This window comes from Opisthocomus hoazin, chromosome 18 (assembly GCF_030867145.1).
Source record: "Opisthocomus hoazin isolate bOpiHoa1 chromosome 18, bOpiHoa1.hap1, whole genome shotgun sequence".
NCBI classification, from domain to species: Eukaryota; Metazoa; Chordata; class Aves; order Opisthocomiformes; family Opisthocomidae; genus Opisthocomus; species Opisthocomus hoazin.
In genome coordinates, this window is record NC_134431.1 from 19,348,228 (window position 1) to 19,363,880 (window position 15,653).

At 70.4% G+C, this 15,653-nt stretch overlaps 1 protein-coding gene across 2 annotated transcripts; it reads right to left on the reverse strand.

Annotated features, from left to right (window-relative positions):
* VSTM2L (V-set and transmembrane domain containing 2 like) lies at positions 1-14,558 on the reverse strand. 2 transcript variants are annotated; one of them, XM_075438399.1, is made up of 4 exons: positions 14,361-14,558; positions 5,097-5,266; positions 3,647-3,697; positions 1-1,424 (listed from the first exon to the last, which is right to left on the reverse strand). In XM_075438399.1, the coding sequence occupies exons 1-4, from the start codon at positions 14,467-14,469 to the stop codon at positions 1,113-1,115; spliced, it is 642 nt and encodes a 213-aa protein (XP_075294514.1). In that variant the 5' UTR covers positions 14,470-14,558; the 3' UTR covers positions 1-1,112. The 2 variants fall into 2 exon arrangements, with proteins under 2 accessions (XP_075294514.1, XP_075294513.1); XM_075438398.1 differs by having other exon boundaries at positions 3,647-3,700; positions 14,361-14,557.
* Between the last annotated feature and the right edge of the window lie 1,095 nt (positions 14,559-15,653).

Genomic DNA, 15,653 nt, shown 5'->3' on the forward strand with positions numbered 1-15,653 from the left:
TTCGTTTAAAGAGCTTTATTAGCTGCAGCAGGTCTGGTGGCGGCAGGCTGGGCGGCGGGGGTGAGCGGCGGCAGGGGAGCAGCGCCCGGCACCCCGGCGGGGAGATCAGGGACCCCCGTCCGTCCCCACGGCTCCGTGCCCAGTGATGGTGTTACCCGCAGGGGCTTCGGGGCTGGGCTCTGCCGGTCACACCGCGACGTGGGAGCCCGTGAGCCGGACCCTGCCCAGATGGCGCGGTGCTGCGGCACGGGAGGAAGGGGAGCTCAGCCGGGAGCGGGGGGCTGAGCGCCGCGCTGGCGCAGGCAACGGGGACGGAGCGAGGGCAGCCGGGGCTGGTGGCTGAGCCCCTGCTTCCTCCGTGAAATGCAGCGGGCTGGGAGGAGCGGTGGGTGAAAGCGGGCCGGCTCCGGCGGCACGGCTCCCCGGGCACGCACGGACCGCAGGCAGCTGCCTGGGCGGGCGACGCCGCGGCACAGCCCGCAGCACCGTGTGCCGGGAGCGCGCCGGGAGCGCGCCACGCCATCCTTCCTCCGCTTCCTCGACGTGCTGGGGCGGCCTTGGGGCAGGCAGGGGCAGGGAGAGGCGATACACACGGCGGAGGAGATGGGTGCTGGGACTTCTACACGCACTGCGGGGCTGGAACAGAGCAACTAAACTGGGGCTCCTACGGGAGCGGGCGGGGGGTTCTGCAAAGCACGAGGGAGGGCGGGGAGGGTCCCACGGGTGGGGGACGTCCCACCGGGCACGCGAAGCTGGGGCGCGACACGGCCCGTGGCACCGCGGGCAGCAGCAAGCAGCGGGACACCCACCCACACGGCGCCCGCGGAGATGGGGACCCCCGTGCGCGGGGGTACACCCCGGCCCGGGCATGGTCCCAGCGATGCCCCCCGAGCGCGGGTACGGTCCCGCTCCCACGCCGAGCCCTGGCACCGCCGCACCGCAGGGCTGGGGAAGAAACCGAGCCGGCGGTGCCCGGCGGGAGGAGGAGGTGGGGGGTTCGACGGGCAACACGGGGCGGTGGGGCCAGTCTCTGGCGGGGGGCACGGGACCCTCGACGGCTCCGCTGAGTCCGGGGCGGCGGGGGGCTCCGGCGTCCCCCCGGCACCGCCCGCCTACAGCACGCAGGAGGCGTCCGCCGAGCGCTTCTTCAGCTCCTTCCCAGCTTTGTGGTGGTGGTGGTGGTGGTGTGGGTGGGCTGCGCCCGGCGCGGCGGGGTCCGGCAGCGGGGCGCCCCGCAGCTGGGTGTCCTGGGGGTGCCCCGCGCCCCCCGCCGCCTCCACCCGCAGGTACGCCTTCACCTTGTGGTGCCGCGCCTTGCCGTCGCTGGAGTCGATCACCCGGCACTCGTACGTCCCCTCGTCCGCTGGCTTCACCCGCGACAGCCGCAGCTTGTGGGAGATGTTGCTGCCGACCACCTTCACCACCTGCGGCGGGGAAGACGGGGTCAGGCGGCCCCCCGGGACCCCTACGGCCCCCAGACCCCCGTGCCCGTGCCACCCCCGATCGTGTGCCGCCACGCCGTGCCCCCGCCACGTGCCGGGGAGGGCACGGCAAGGGTGGGCGAAGCCAGGCGGTTGGCACAGGGGGACCCAGCCCTGGGCCGCGGGGTGACGGAGTCCCGGGCACGCACCCGGCCGTGCGGGCGCGGAGATCGATGCGGAACCACGCTGGCTAATTAGCTTTTCTACCAAATTGATTCGCTCTCAGTATTTATCACCCAATGAAATTTAAGACTTACTCGGTAGCCAGAGCTGCAGCTGCTGTTGGGCTGGGTCAATAAATCAGATTTACGACCCGCCCCGAGGCCCCTGGCTCTGTTCCCTATAATCACACTGGATGGCAAAGGCCATTTTTCCACTTGCCGCTGCATTTGTTAGCTGAGGATTTTATGGTGTTTAGAAATGGGGCTGGGAGCCACAGCCTGCGAGACGCAAACCCCCGGCCCAAAGGCGAAGGAGGCAGCGCCGCAGCGCGGGGGCAGGGACCCCCTCGCCAGCCCCGCCGAGGGGCACACGCGTGCACGTCCCAGCACACGCCAGCACATGTGAGCACACACGAGCCATGAGCGCTGACCCCCCGGCGCTGGGGCGGGGGGTCCGTGGGGACGGTCCCATGGCAGGGCTGTTCCTCCATGGGGGGCTCCGAGCGGCCCCCGAGACGGGCGGGGGGCAGGCGGGGCTGCGGGGCAGGAGGGCGGCGAGCAGCCGGCCCCGGTGCGAGCGTGCCGGGGTGCCGAGGCCGTCACGGGAGGGGAGCTTCAAAAAACCCCTTTGTGTCAGAAGAGCAAGGAGCCACTTAGCGAAATTAATGGCTGGGAAATTTAGAACTAATACGGGAAAAATCCCAATTTGCTGGTGCCACCGTGGAGCTGCTGCCCAGGAGCCAGCAGTGTGCCCTGGGTGCCAAGATGCCAATGGGATCCTGGGGTGCATGAGGAGGAGTGTGGGCAGCAGGCGAGGGAGGGTCTCCTCCCCCTCTGCTCTGCCCTGGGGAGGCCCCATCTGGAGTCCCGTGTCCAGTTCTGGGCTCCCCGGTTCAAGAAAGATGAGGAGCTACTGGAGAGAGTCCAGCGCAGGGCTGCGAGGATGAGGAGGGGACGGGAGCATCTCTGCTACGAGGAGAGGCTGAGGGAGCTGGGCTTGTTCAGCCTGGAGAAGAGAAGGCTGAGAGGGGACCTTAGAAATGCCTCTAAATATCTGCAGGGTGGGGGTCAGGAGGACGGGGCCAGACTCTTTCCAGTGGTGCCCAGCGCCAGGACAAGGGGCAACGGGCACAAACTGAAGCCGAGGAAGCTCCAGCTGAACCCGAGGAAGAACTTCTTCCCTCTGAGGGTGCCGGAGCCCTGGCCCAGGCTGCCCAGGGAGGCTGTGGAGTCTCCTTCTCTGGAGATATTCCAGCCCCCCTGGACGCGGTCGTGACGTTTCCCGGCCTCTCGCCCCTCGCAGGCGATCCGTCGTCGGGCAGAGGGCCCGATCCTGGGCGCGGGGGCACCCGGCCCCGGGTGCTGTGGGTTCATGGCGAGCCCTGGCCCCCCCGCTCACCCACCCCGGGAAAACAGCAGAGCCAGAAGAGGCTGCCGGGGCAGGGCAGTGGTGGGAAGCACTTTCCATTATTGCTCCATTTCCGTGGCACCCCCAAACGCGGAGCCCCAAGAGTCAGGAGGGCCAGTGGCGGGGGAGGGGCACGCGCCTGACAGCGGGAGGCTGAGCGTGGTTATTTTATTGAACTGATTAGTGTCTCCTCATTCTGTTCACGTGAGCCTAAATGGCTTTGGGATGCTAAGCCGGTGAGTAAATCAGATTATTTTCTCCTTAGCGCAAACTTGTCCCTCAGACGCCGACCGGAGCCGGACGGGGCTCACGGCCTGGGCTGCGACCCTCGGCGCTGGGGGGGGGGGGGAAGCTGCCCCTCGACCCCGGGCAGGTCCAGCCCACCCACCCCAGTGTCACGGTCAGAGCCAGTGCACACCCCCCCGCCTCCGGGACGCCTCGCCAGGGGCACCCACCCGGCACCCACCGAGACGCCAACCCCAGGAGACCCTCCTGCCCCCCCCAGCTCCGTGCAACACCGAGGGCCGGCGTCGCGGGGAAATGTCCCAGCCGAGCCCTCGACCGTGGCCGCTGCAAGAACCGTTCGCCAAACTCACGCTGATTTTGGTCGCGTCCTTGCCAGGCTCCTCCTGCGGCGAAGCTTTCAGCTGCTGGGGAGAGCGGGGTGGGGAGGGAAGAGAAACCATCAGCTCGGCTGGGAGGAGGCGGGAGCCCACCAGACCCCTGCCCACCCCGCGAGGAGGAGGAGGGAGCAGGGTGCTGCTCAGCGCCAGCAAACCGGGTACCCAGGGCAGCCGGGAGCCACGTGGGGCAGCCGGCAGTGGCAGCACCGGAGCACGACAGCGGCCAAGGGGTCGGGGTCCTCGCCCACGGGTCCCCAGGGCCATCAGCGGGGGCTCCCCGTGACTGGGGATGGAGCCCCGCTCACTGTGGCATCACCACGGCATCACCGCAGCATCACCACGGCATCACCACAGCATCACCGCGCCATCACCGTGGCATCACCACGGCATCACCGTGGCATCACCGCGGCATCACCGTGGCATCACCGTGGCATCACCGCAGCATCACCACGGCATCACCACGGCATCACTGCGGCATCACCACGGCATCACCGCGGCATCACCGCGCCATCACCGCGCCATCACCACAGCATCACCATGGCATCACCACGGCATCACCGCGGCATCACCACAGCATCACCGCGCCATCACCGCAGTGTCACCATGGCATCACCGCGGCAGCAGTGACCCCCGGCCCCGGCAGCCCCGGCCCCCTCACAGCCAGCGCCGGCCCCGGTTCCCACGGAGGCCCCCGAGCCGGCCGCGGGCCGGGCAGCAGCCGGGTCCCCTGCAGCAGCCACCGTCAGCGCCGGGGCCGGGCGTCCGGGCTCCCCGCCGCGCCGCGCAGCCCGCTGCCCGCACCGGGCACCCCCACCCCTCACCCCGCCACCCTCACCCCGCAGCCCCCCTGGCCCCCCGCACTGCTCCCGGGGGCTGCGCTTCCCCACACTGCTCTCGATTTATGGGAACGCCGCAGCGGCTCTGCCAAAGACAAATTAATAACGGCTCATTAAAACCCCGCACGCCGCCTGCCCATTATTCGGCCCTGATCTCCGCGCGGACAGAGAGGAACAACGGGACGGCCGTTCGCCGGGGCCGGTGGAAACGGGGAGAACAGGGGAGGGCTGGGGGCAGAGGGTGCGGGGACGGACGGAGGGGACGAGCTCACGGTGCGATGGAGAAGGCACAAGCGCGAAGACCAAGCCCCTGCCTGGGACCAGTGCCCGGGGATGGCCCGCGCGGCCCCGCGGCCAACTGCGACGGGCGGCCGGGACAGCCCAGCCTCGCCGGCCCGCGGCGTGGGGGTCCGGGCTCCGGGGCCGAGACCCGGCTGTTCGCCGGCTGCGTCAGCGCCGGGGACGCTGCGCCGGGACGGGGACCCCCGCGCCCCAACAGCCGCTGCGAGCAAACCCCCCCCGGCGAGCGCGGGGAAGGGCTCTGCCTCCCGGTGCCGCGGCCAGAGCGGGAGGACGAGGGGCATTACCTGGCTGGAAGCCCACGTCTGTTTGTCCGTCCAGTCCTTGCGGTTGCGGACGTACCACCACTGTATCTCCAGGGAGTAGGAGGGGGAGCCGCTGCCGCGGAAGGAGCACGCCATCTCCACGTCCTCGCCCGCCTGCGCCGTCACGTCGTGGGGGGTCTCGGTGAAGAGGGCTGCGGGACACAGAGCGAGGGCTGCGGGCGCCTTGGGGACACACCACGGCCCCGGCCAGGGACGATGCCGCCGGCCACGGTTCACCGGGGTCCCAGACCCTGCCCCAGGCGGGCAGACCCGGCACCCTCGGCGGAGGGGGCACCCCGTCCCCAGCTGACCCTCGCCCACCCCAGTGCCCCCTCCCCGGCCGTAGCAGAGCAGCAGGGGGAAAGCGAGGGAACCGGAGGCTCCGGGCCCCCCCGCTGCCTCGCCACCCCCGGGACCCCTGCCCAGCGTGAGCACGGGACCCCGCGCGCCTCCGAGGTGTGATAAATAAATAAAGCACGACCGCGTCTCCGCTTAGATCAGAGCATAAATGAAAAACAAATCCTTGTTTAATGCGGCCCCCAAACAGTCTCCCACACGCCATATGGTTTGCTTTCCTCGCTCAAAACAAATATTGTTCGGAGATGTAATTAGAATTCTTTTCATCTCCTCTGGAGAGATTATTGCTCCTCTGTAAAGACAGCCCCGGCGTGCAGGTCACCAGCAAATGTTATTGTCACAATCTGCGGCGCCTTCTCCCCGGCACAGCGTGGGGACGGGGCTGAGCCCCCAGCGCCGGCACGGCCAGCCCGGGGCTGCCGGACCCCCGCTCTCCCCTGGCCGGCCGCAGAGGCAGGCAGGGCTGCGGGCAGGGGCTGCAGGGCACGGGGCCGCTCACCCTGTCCCGAGGAGCAGCGCGTCGGGGCTGGCGGCAGGGCTGGGGTGACCCTGGTCCAGCTGGGATCTGCTCCAGCGTGGGGCCGGCCAGCCCTGCCTGTCCCTGCCTGTCCCTGCCTGTCCCTGCCTGTCCCTGCCCTGCCACCACCCCCGCGTGGTCCCCAGCCCGTGCTGGTCGCCGAGGCCGGAGCAGGGTCCCGCTGTGCCTGTGCCGGGTGCCCTGTGCCGTGCCATCTTCTCCGGCCGCGCCGTGCCGCCGGCGCTGCGGGCTCACAGCCACCGTGCAGGTCCCTCCGGTGCCGCCGGAGCCCCCGGGACACGCACCCCGCCGGGAGCCCCACGCAGCTCCCTGGGGCTTCTCGCCAAGCCCTGATCCCCGCTGAAAACGAATTATTATCAGCCCCGACAGAAAAGTTAATACCTTTAATATCTCCGCGTCCCCCCGGACGCGTGGAAATCCCCTACGCTGCTCGCGTTCCTCTGATCCATCTCGGCAGGGGAACCGAGGGAGCACCCAGCACGGGGGTTTAACGAGCCCGGGTCTGCCGGGGGGGTTCCCGGCACAGCTCCCGCACCCCGCTGGTGCGGGACCCCGGCACCGGCCGCCGCGTGGGCCCTGTGCCGGGGAGCAGAAGCAATCCCAGGCCGGGGAACGGCTCCGGCGGCCGAGGGCTGTGGAAAGAGCCGGCGGGTCGGGCGCTGCCCAGCACGTGGCAGCGTGCCGGGGCCGGTGTGGCCGGTCGTTAACCAGCACTCGCCCACCGCGCCCTGGCCGTGGCCCGGGGTCGGGCTTCCAGTCCGCGGGATTCCGGACGGCAGGAATGCCGGACGCCCGAGGGTCCCAGCAGCACCCACGCCACCCCCCGGACCCCCCGGACCCCGCGGTCCCGGCCGGGCGCACGGAGCAGCGGCGATGGCCCGAGGGCTCCAGCCATGCCCAAATTACCCTGAACACAATTAAAATCCGCTCCCTCAGACGGGAACGCGGCAAATGAGCGGAGAAAAGGCTCCACCGAGTCCGGCGCCTTCTTTCTTTCAGGTTTTAATTGGGAAGCGGATGTGTTAATTACCCCCAGGGCGCATCCAAAGCAGGGCCGGTCCCGCTGGGGACCCACCAGCCCCGCAGCACCCGGCCCCTCCATGAGGCAGCCCCTGCCCTGGGAGCCCCCTCCCACGGCCTCTGTGGGGACCACAGACCCCACTGCATCCCCCCACAGCCCTCCCCACACCCCCCAGCCCTTCGTCCCCTGCTCTGCCTCACCACCCCCCCCTCCATCCCAGCTTCCCACCCCGCGGTCCCTCTGCGGGGAGGGGGCTCCAGGACCCCAGTGCCAAGGGACGCCCATGCAGCTCGTGTCCGTGGGCGCCGGGCTCTGCTGTCCCCCCGCCCCAGCAGTCACCCAGGGACACCCGGACGAGGGGCAGCGAGTGTCCGCACAGCCCCCCCCCCCAGCCTGGTGCCCCCACAGGGCCCCCGAGAGGGGACAGCTTCGGGGAGGGACAGGGGGGTCGGTCCCCATCCCTCCACCGGCACCATGTGCCCTCCCCAGCGGTCGCTGCAGACCCCGGCCCCGGGCAGCCCAGCACCATCGCTCTGCCCGCCGCTGACATTGGTGCTGTGTCCTCGCGGCGCCGGGGAGGGGGACAGGGACGGGCTGGCGGCTCGGCGTGCTTTATGGCCTGCTACCTGTCATAAACTGAGAAAATCAGGATCGATAAATCTTCCAGGAAACAAAAATCAGGGGAAATAAAATGAACTCAATGGGGAAACACAGATAAACGGAATTGAAAACGCCTGCTGGGACAGCTTGGTGCTCTCATAAACCGGAGATCTACGGGCTGCCGCGCTCGCTCCCGCGGCGCCAGGATCCATCACCGCCGCCCGCGCGGCACGGGCGGGGGGCTGCCGGCACCCGGCGGGCAGCGGCGACGGGGGGCACCCACCCACCCGCCCACCCCGTGCCAGGGGCAAGGCCAGGTCGTGCCTCGCCCCGGGCGGATGGAAATGCCCTGCCAGACCCCTGCCCCGGCCCCCAGCCCCCCGAGCACGCGAGGCCACGCAGCCCCCGCAGCCTGGCCAGGACCCTGCCCGCTGCCCGCTGTCCTCTGCCCCTGCCCCTGCCCCTGCCCCCTGCCCCCTGCCTGCTGCCCACTGCCCCTTCCCCCTGCCCCCTGTCCGTTGCCCACTGCCCACTGCCCGCTGCACACTGCCCACTGCCCCTGCTCCCTGCCCCTGCCCACTGCCCACTGCCCACTGCCCACTGCCCACTGCCCCTGCCCCCTGCCCGCTGCCCACTGCCCCTGCCCACTGCCCACTGCCCCTGCCCCCTGCCTGCTGCCCCCTGCCTGCTGCCCGCTGTCCTCTGCCCGCTGCCCACTGCCCGCTGCCCCTGCCCACTGCCCACTGCCCCGCCTGCTGCCCACTGCCCACTGCCCCCTGCCCACTGCCCGCTGCCCCGCCTGCTGCCCACTGCCCCCTGCCCACTGCCCCCTGCCCACTGCCCCTGCCCACTGCCCACTGCCCCTGGCCCCTGCCCGCTGCCCCCTGCCCGCTGCCCACTGCCCCTGCCCACGGCTCCGGTGGAGCCCGCTCAGAGCCGGGACAGCTTTCCCGGACCCCCGCCACGGCCCACACACGGCACCAGCCGCCGGCTGCTGGGACGGCCACGGCTCGAACTGCGACGTGGGCACGCAGACGGGTTAACGTTTGTGTCAACGGTATGGGAGGGCGATTAAATATGTATGCGACATATGCAAATGCATGTTAGCCACCCAGTCAGTGCCTGCTCGGTGAGGTGTCCACCCCAGCGAGCCCCTCCAGCGCCGGGCAGTCGGACGCTGCCTTCCCTGCAGGGGCCCCTGGCAGAGCCGCAGCCGGGCAGGGTGGGCAGCAGCGGCAGGGGCTGGGGGGGCTGGGAAGCCCCCGGTCCCGGGGGAGCAGGAGGCCCCGGGGCAGGGGGGTGCAGGACGGTGCTGCTGGAGCAGCCCCTGCCGCCCCTCGTCCCTCCCTCCGGCTGCCGCGGATGCCGTGGGCTGCGAGCGAGCGTGGCTCATTCCTCCCTTCACAGCCGTAATTCGTGGTTTGTTACGGTTCGGTGAGTCAAGGCACTTGGAGGACTGATTGCCGGTTCAGCCTCGCGCTCCCGTCATCTGCTCCCTCCGCAGCCCCCTCCCCGCGCCCCAGCAGCAGGAGCGTGCCAAGAGACACGGCGGGAAGGGAACCGGCTCTGGATGCGGCCCCCGCAGCCCTGGGTCCCCGGCACCCCCGACCCTGGCCGAGAGCCCCCGGCAGCTCCGACGGACCCTGGCTGGGGTCAGCAGCTGCATCCTACCGACGGCTCAGCATCCCCAGGCCCCATCCTGCCAACTGGTCCCCACCAGCACCCAGACTGCCAGGGGTACCGGCAGGTGGGTGCTGCCACCACCACCCCCCACCCCAGGGCTGCACCGCTCCCACACCAGCTCCCTGCCACCAGCAGCCCCCAGCGCAGACGCTGCCAGGGGCCCCCCACCATCACGGGGCAAAACCAGAGGCAGGAGCAAGCAGGCGGCACTGCCAGGAGAGCCGAGCCCAAGCCTGGGCACGGAGACCCCCCGGAGAGGACCCTGCAGAGCTGCCGAGACAGCCACCCCCCGACCCCCCGACACCCAGCTCGGCGCCAGGGCTCTTGGCAGCGCCCAGCCCTCCCGGGCATGGCTGCCGAGGGCCTGCTCCGGCTCCAGCTCCGGCTGCTGCCCGCAGCTGAGTCCACAAACCCCCCGCCCTGCGTCCCCGCTGCGGGAGAAGCCGACGCGTCCGACAGCAACCGCAGCCGATGGCACCTTCCGCCCCGCGGGTACCCCATGGCCCACGGCGCAGCCCCGGCTGCAGCGGCACCCACGCCCAGCCCGCGGCACACCCCAGCACGCGTTCACGGGGGGACGGATCCCGCTCGGGTCTGCCCGTGCCGGAGTCACCCCGGGAGGCATCCCGGGGGGATCCGGGGGCAGAAGCCCGGGTACAGCTCCGACGCGCTGGCCGTGCCGGGCCCACGCTGACCCCATGGCGGGGACACCAGGGCTGCTGGCACGCGCCGTGCGGGCTGGGCTACAACCGCCCTCCTCCTCCCATCTGCCCATTAACATCTGTGAATGAATCTCCTCCTGACAAGCCTGCGAGCAGGGATGCTGACCCCGGGTCGCCGAAAACACATCACGGCCATAAACCAAGGCGTAAACACAGCAGCACCGTGGCCGGCGTCGCCGGCGAGCGCAGGGCGGGCAGCTCCGGCAGCTGCACCTGGGCAAGGGCTTCGGCAGCGAGCGGCCAGAACGGCGGCCAGGGCTGGAGCCTGGGACAGACCCAGGCACAGACCCACTCGGGCAGCTCCGGCTCTGCTGGGAGCACTGGTCAGGGCCGAGCCGCTCCCAGTTGCCCTTTCCAAGGGAAGCCCCAGGCTGGAGCCCTGCGCACGCTGCCTGGGGACGGGAGGGCTCCTGCCGGCACGCTGGGGACGGGAGCACCATTTCTCTGCCTGCATTTACGGTCATATTAGCAGCAGAATTAGCTCAAAATTGCAGCATAAATTAAAAACAAAACAAAAAAATCCAGCTAATTCGGTGACTGTGATCAGCCCAGAGCTCACCTTGCCAGGGAGCCGGAATTAACCTTGAAACCTGCGAGTATTTCTACCGGTGACCCACCCCCGTGGGCTGCCCCCCGCCCCGGCCCTCCCGGCAGCCCCCCAGCCCGGGCTCTGTGGCCGCGGCAGAGGAGATGCCAGCAGCGAGAATCGTCCCCAGTCCGGCCCCGGCAGCCAGGAGCTTCCCGCAGGCAAGGGCACTCGCTGCTCCCGGCCGGCTCCCGGCGAGTGGCGGCTCTCAACGAGTCCCTCCCGAGGGGAACGAGGAGCAGCGGTTATTTGATAGCGTCAGTAGCAGAAAGCGAAAATGGCCTTTAGGAGGGCTCCCGGCGGGACCCTCGGCAGCGCCGTGCAGCCATCCTTCAGCCGCCACACGCTTTGGTGCCGGTGTCTGCTGGGGCAGGATTCCCAGGCAGCAGGGTGGGATTCCCAGCAGGCAGGGCAGGATTCCCAGCAGGCAGGGTGGGATTCCCAGCGGGCAGGGCAGGATTCCCAGGCAGCAGGGTGGGATTCCCAGCAGGCAGGGCAGGATTCCCAGCAGGCAGGGTGGGATTCCCAGGCAGCAGGGCAGGATTCCCAGCAGGCAGGGTGGGATTCCCAGCAGGAAGGGCAAGATTCCCAGCAGGCAGGGTGGGATTCCCAGGCTTCAGGGTGGGATTCCCAGCAGGCAGGGTGGGATTCCCAGCAGGCAGGGCAGGATTCCCAGCAGGCAGGGTGGGATTCCCAGGCAGCAGGGCAGGATTCCCAGCAGGCAGGGCAGGATTCCCAGCAGGCAGGGAGGGATTCCCAGCAGGAAGGGCAAGATTCCCAGCAGGAAGGGCAAGATTCCCAGGCTTCAGGGTGGGATTCCCAGCAGGCAGGGAGGGATTCCCAGCAGGCAGGGCACCTGGCAGCGGGCAGGAGCCGGGATGCGGCACACAGGAGCTCTGCTCCGCTGAAGACCAGCCCCCCGGTCTCACACCGAGCACACAAGCGACCGGCACCGGCAGCCGATGCAGAGAGCGCTGCCAACGCCGGGCATGGTGCCGCAGGGCCGGGTGCCCTCGGGGAATTCGCCCTCCTGCCTCCGGCGAGGCACCGACGCACCCAGCCCAGCCAAGGCAGCCGCCGGCCCCGGTGCCGCTCCGAGGGGACAGCCAGGCAGGAGGCACCTCCAGCCAGGAGAAGCGGAGACGGAGAAGAGGAGCCCGGGCACCAGCAGAGCCGTCGGCGGACGGGGCCGGGAAGGGCTGTCCGTCCCGAGGCGCACCAGTCGTTCTCGCACCATGCACCAAAATCCAGAGCACTGGCAATGGGGAGAGCCCCCGAGCAGGACCCCGCGGGGCTGGGGAGCTGTGGCCTCCAGCCCCTCGGGGTCCCGGTCCCCGCGCCAGCCCCGCCGTGCTCCCACGGCTCCCAGGCCGCGCGCAGCCGCCCCAGCTGCTCGTTTGATTTGCTGCCTCGCTCACGGGGGACGTTATGATTAAAATTAGCTGTCAGCGTCCTAACGTAATAATTCCCAGTGTCTGGCCCATCGTCTGTCAGCTTCTTCAAGGGAGAAGAAAGCACAGACATTTGATGAGGAGAGGTGTCAGAAGTAATTGCGTTGAATGACTGCACGAACAGCAGCAGGAAAAACACACCGGGTGGAGAATTCCCATCAGGAAGGATGAAAAAATCCGGCAGAATGCAGAGTGTTTATGAAAGTAATTGATAGAATAATCATCGGGGTGCGTGAGAGAGGAGCAGGGCAGCACCCCGGGGAGCCGGGGCACCGCTCCCTCCAGCCTTCAGCCCTTCAGCTCCGCTGGCGCGAGACACCGACGCCTGTGAGCGATGCAAGGAAGGAGCCGGGCTTCTCCTCCCCGGGAAGGCCAGCGGCTCTCTGCCCGGCTCCGGAGCCGGCAGGCTGGGAAGGCGATGGAGCTTCCCAGCCAGTGCCAGCGGCCCCAGCCCAGCGCACAGGCTGTCTGCAACGGGGGGGCATGAATAATTGAAGGCGCCAGGCTGAGGAGAGGCGAGAGGAGGGGGGAGGCAGCGCCGTGGGTAGGGGAGGGATGGCGGGGAGGGATCCTGCGGCTCGGGTGCTCTCCCGGGGGCAGCGGGGCTGACGGAGCCGATCCTCGCTCCCTCCTCGCTCCCTCCTTGCTGGAGACAGAGCCTTTGCTGCAGGGGCAGGGAAAGGACTTTCTTTGACAGAGACTTCTCCCTCCCCAAGCAGCCCTGGCCGCCCTGCGAGCTCACTGCGGGGAGGTGGTCACAGCCCCCACCAACGCCCGCGGAGCCCACCCGGACACCCCACAATTCCCTCGCTGCACCCTCCGTGGCCTGGTTAAAGAGAACGGCCAAGGCGCTGCCGGGCTGTGCCGGACCCTGGGGGTGCAGCCGGGGCTGCTCCAGGCCGAGACGGCAGCGAGCTCCGGCCGCTGGCCGCTGCGGGCAGAGCCTGGCAGGAGCTGCCCGTCCCCAGGGCCCCGGCCGAACCCACCCGCGCTGGCCCCGGCCCCGCTCCGTGCCCCCGGCCCACCGGGCTCCCGCGGCGCGGAGGCAACGCTGTACCAACGAGTAATGAAATGATCAATCTCCAATCTGCCAAACAGCAATTTATACAGGTTTCCAGCACACACAGCTTTTATCAAATTGGTATTCACCTACTGAACACAAATGGCTTATTATACATGACCCACTTCTTCACCGCTTTTCAGTATCGTTAATAAAGGTTTCTGTTGTGATTAAGTGAGTCGCTGCAGAACTGCTCAGAGTAGCAAACTGTAATGTGGCTCCCAAGTGCACTCGCCCTCCCAGAATATTTCTTCTCCTTCGCTCCCCGCTCCCTCGCAGCGACCATTTCGCTATTTATTTGCCTATTGCTGAATTTCGGAGGGGAGCGGCGGCGGCTAATGGAGGCTCTTTGCCCACGGCTCCTTCCAGCACGCCAGGCTGGCGGGTCCGGAGCCCTCCCGCCTTTACGCCCCACGCAAAGGCACGTCCCCCCATCCCGCACCCGCCGGGCCCGCACCCGCCCGGCCCCACGGCTCCTCGGGGCAGGGAGCGGCTCTGTGCGGCCCCGCACGCCGGAGCTCGGGAGCCGTGCGGCGGGGGGGGTGGGGGGGGGGGCTGCGATCCGGTCCCCGGGCCCCCCGCACGCACCCCACGGCCGCTCCTCGGGCTCGCGGTGGACCCCGCCCGTGTCACCCCGCGTGGGCAGGGGGGTCTCGGGGCTCTGCCCCCCGCTCGGCCCCGCGGGTGGGGACTGCCCCCACGCCGGGATAGACTTTTTTTCGCGGGGGGGGATGCAGAGAGGTTCCCCTTCCCCAGCCCCCGGCCGGGCTCGGCAGCGCCGCGGAGCCCCGAGTTGCGGGAGCGGAGCCTCCCCGCACCGCTGCGCCCGCCGCTCCCGCTCCGTGGGGCACCGCGCAGCGATGGGGTGCACGGGGGTGTGCGCCGGGACGCGACCCCCCCCACCCCCCCCACCCCCCCCACCCCAGCGGAGCCCCGGGCCGCCCCCCCGCTCCCGGCCCCCCGCAGCCGCCGGCGCGGCGGACCCCGGGCGGCGGAGCCCAGCACCGCCGGGGGCGCCGGGGGCACCTGGACCCCCCCGCCACTGCCACCCCCCCCCGTCCCGCCGCCAGCCCCGCACGGCCGGAGGGCCGGGGAGCGGCACCCGCGGGGAGCCAAGCCCCTGAGCGCTCCGAGCGCAGCCGGTCCCCCCCCTCCCTCCCCTCCCCTCCCCTCCCCCCCCGGGGCAGCCGCCCCGGAGCCCCGGCTCCCGCCCGCCGCCCGCGCTCACCGCTGCCCGCCGCCGGGGCGTCCCACGGGGGGTGCCGGGAGGCGGCGCCGAGCCCCAGGTAGAGCCCCAGGTACTGGCAGACCCCCAGGGCCAGGGCCAGGGCGCCCATCCTGCCGCGGGCGCCCGTCCCGGGGGGCGGCGGGGCCGAGCCCTGTCCCCGGGGCTGCGCCGCGTCCCGGCGCCGCCGCGCTGCGGAGCTCTTCCCCGGCGGAGGGCGCCGAGGCGGTGCCGCGGCCGGGCCCGGAGCCTCCCCCGCCCGGCGGAGGGATCCCGGCCGCGCGCACGGCCCCGAAGTTTTTCCCACGGTTCATTCTTAAACTGCGCGAGGCGGGGCCGGGGCCGCCCCCCCCAGCCCCCGCGCGAGACCCCCGCGCGCCGCCGCGCCCGCGCCCACCGGGCCCACGCGGGGAATGGGGGGGGGGCGGCCGGGATCCGCCCCGCGACCCCCGGGCACCGCCCGGCGAGGCTTCAGCACCCGGGACAGCGCCCGGCCCCGCAGGACCGGTGCGGCCCGGTGCGGCCCAGTATAGTCCGGTACGGCCCAGTATAGCCCAGCACAGCCCCGTATAGCCTGCCACAGCCCGGTACAGCTCAGTATAGCCCAGCACAGCCCCATATAGCCCGGTACAGCCCCATATAGCCCAGTATGCCAGGTACAGCCCACTATAGCCTGGTACAGCCCGGTACGGCCCAGTATAGCCCAGTACGGCCCGGTACAGCTCGGTATAGCCCGGCACAGCCTGGGGCCCCGTGGGTGGCCGTGCTGGGGGTGCGGTACATGGGGTGCGGGGAGTGCGGGGTCACTGCCACCCTCGGGGCCCGGCCCAAGCAATGCCAGCCTGGAGCCCCCACTGGAACCTCCACCACGGGCAAGGGCCGTGCCCCCACCGTGCTGCCGGGCGGGCGAGGGCAAACCCGCTCCGGCCGCCGCGAAGGGCGTTTCACGGAACGGGCAGCATCCTCGCCTCCCTCCGGCTGCACAACTCCGAGCCCGCACCCACCGGCAGCACCGGCCCTCCCCGGCCCCGTGCCCCGCGCCCTGCCGCGGAGCAGAACGGCGGCACCGCGATGGCGCAGTCCGTGCGCCGACGCTGGAAGGTCCAGGAGCGCCGAGGAGCACGAGGCGGCAGGTCCCTGCCCTGAGCACCCAGCTCCGTCGGCGCAGGGCAGGCCTCGCTCACGCGACGATGCCGCGAGCTCCACGGCAGTCTGACGGATGTCTGCTCTCCGGATAAACAGTAAAAATCAGGTGATTTCAGGCGTTTCCTGCCACGGGATGACAGGCGCTTGCCA

Excerpts from the sequence above, each read along its gene's own strand:
- VSTM2L (XM_075438398.1), bottom strand. The coding sequence starts at position 14,469 with ATGGGCGCCCTGGCCCTGGCCCTGGGGGTCTGCCAGTACCTGGGGCTC. Across the intron at positions 5,267-14,360 it reads CGCCCCGGCGGCGGGCAGCG|CCCTCTTCACCGAGACCCCC; the intron begins GTGAGCGCGGGC and ends TGTGTCCCGCAG. Across the intron at positions 3,701-5,096 it reads AGACGTGGGCTTCCAGCCAG|CAGCTGAAAGCTTCGCCGCA; the intron begins GTAATGCCCCTC and ends CGCTCTCCCCAG.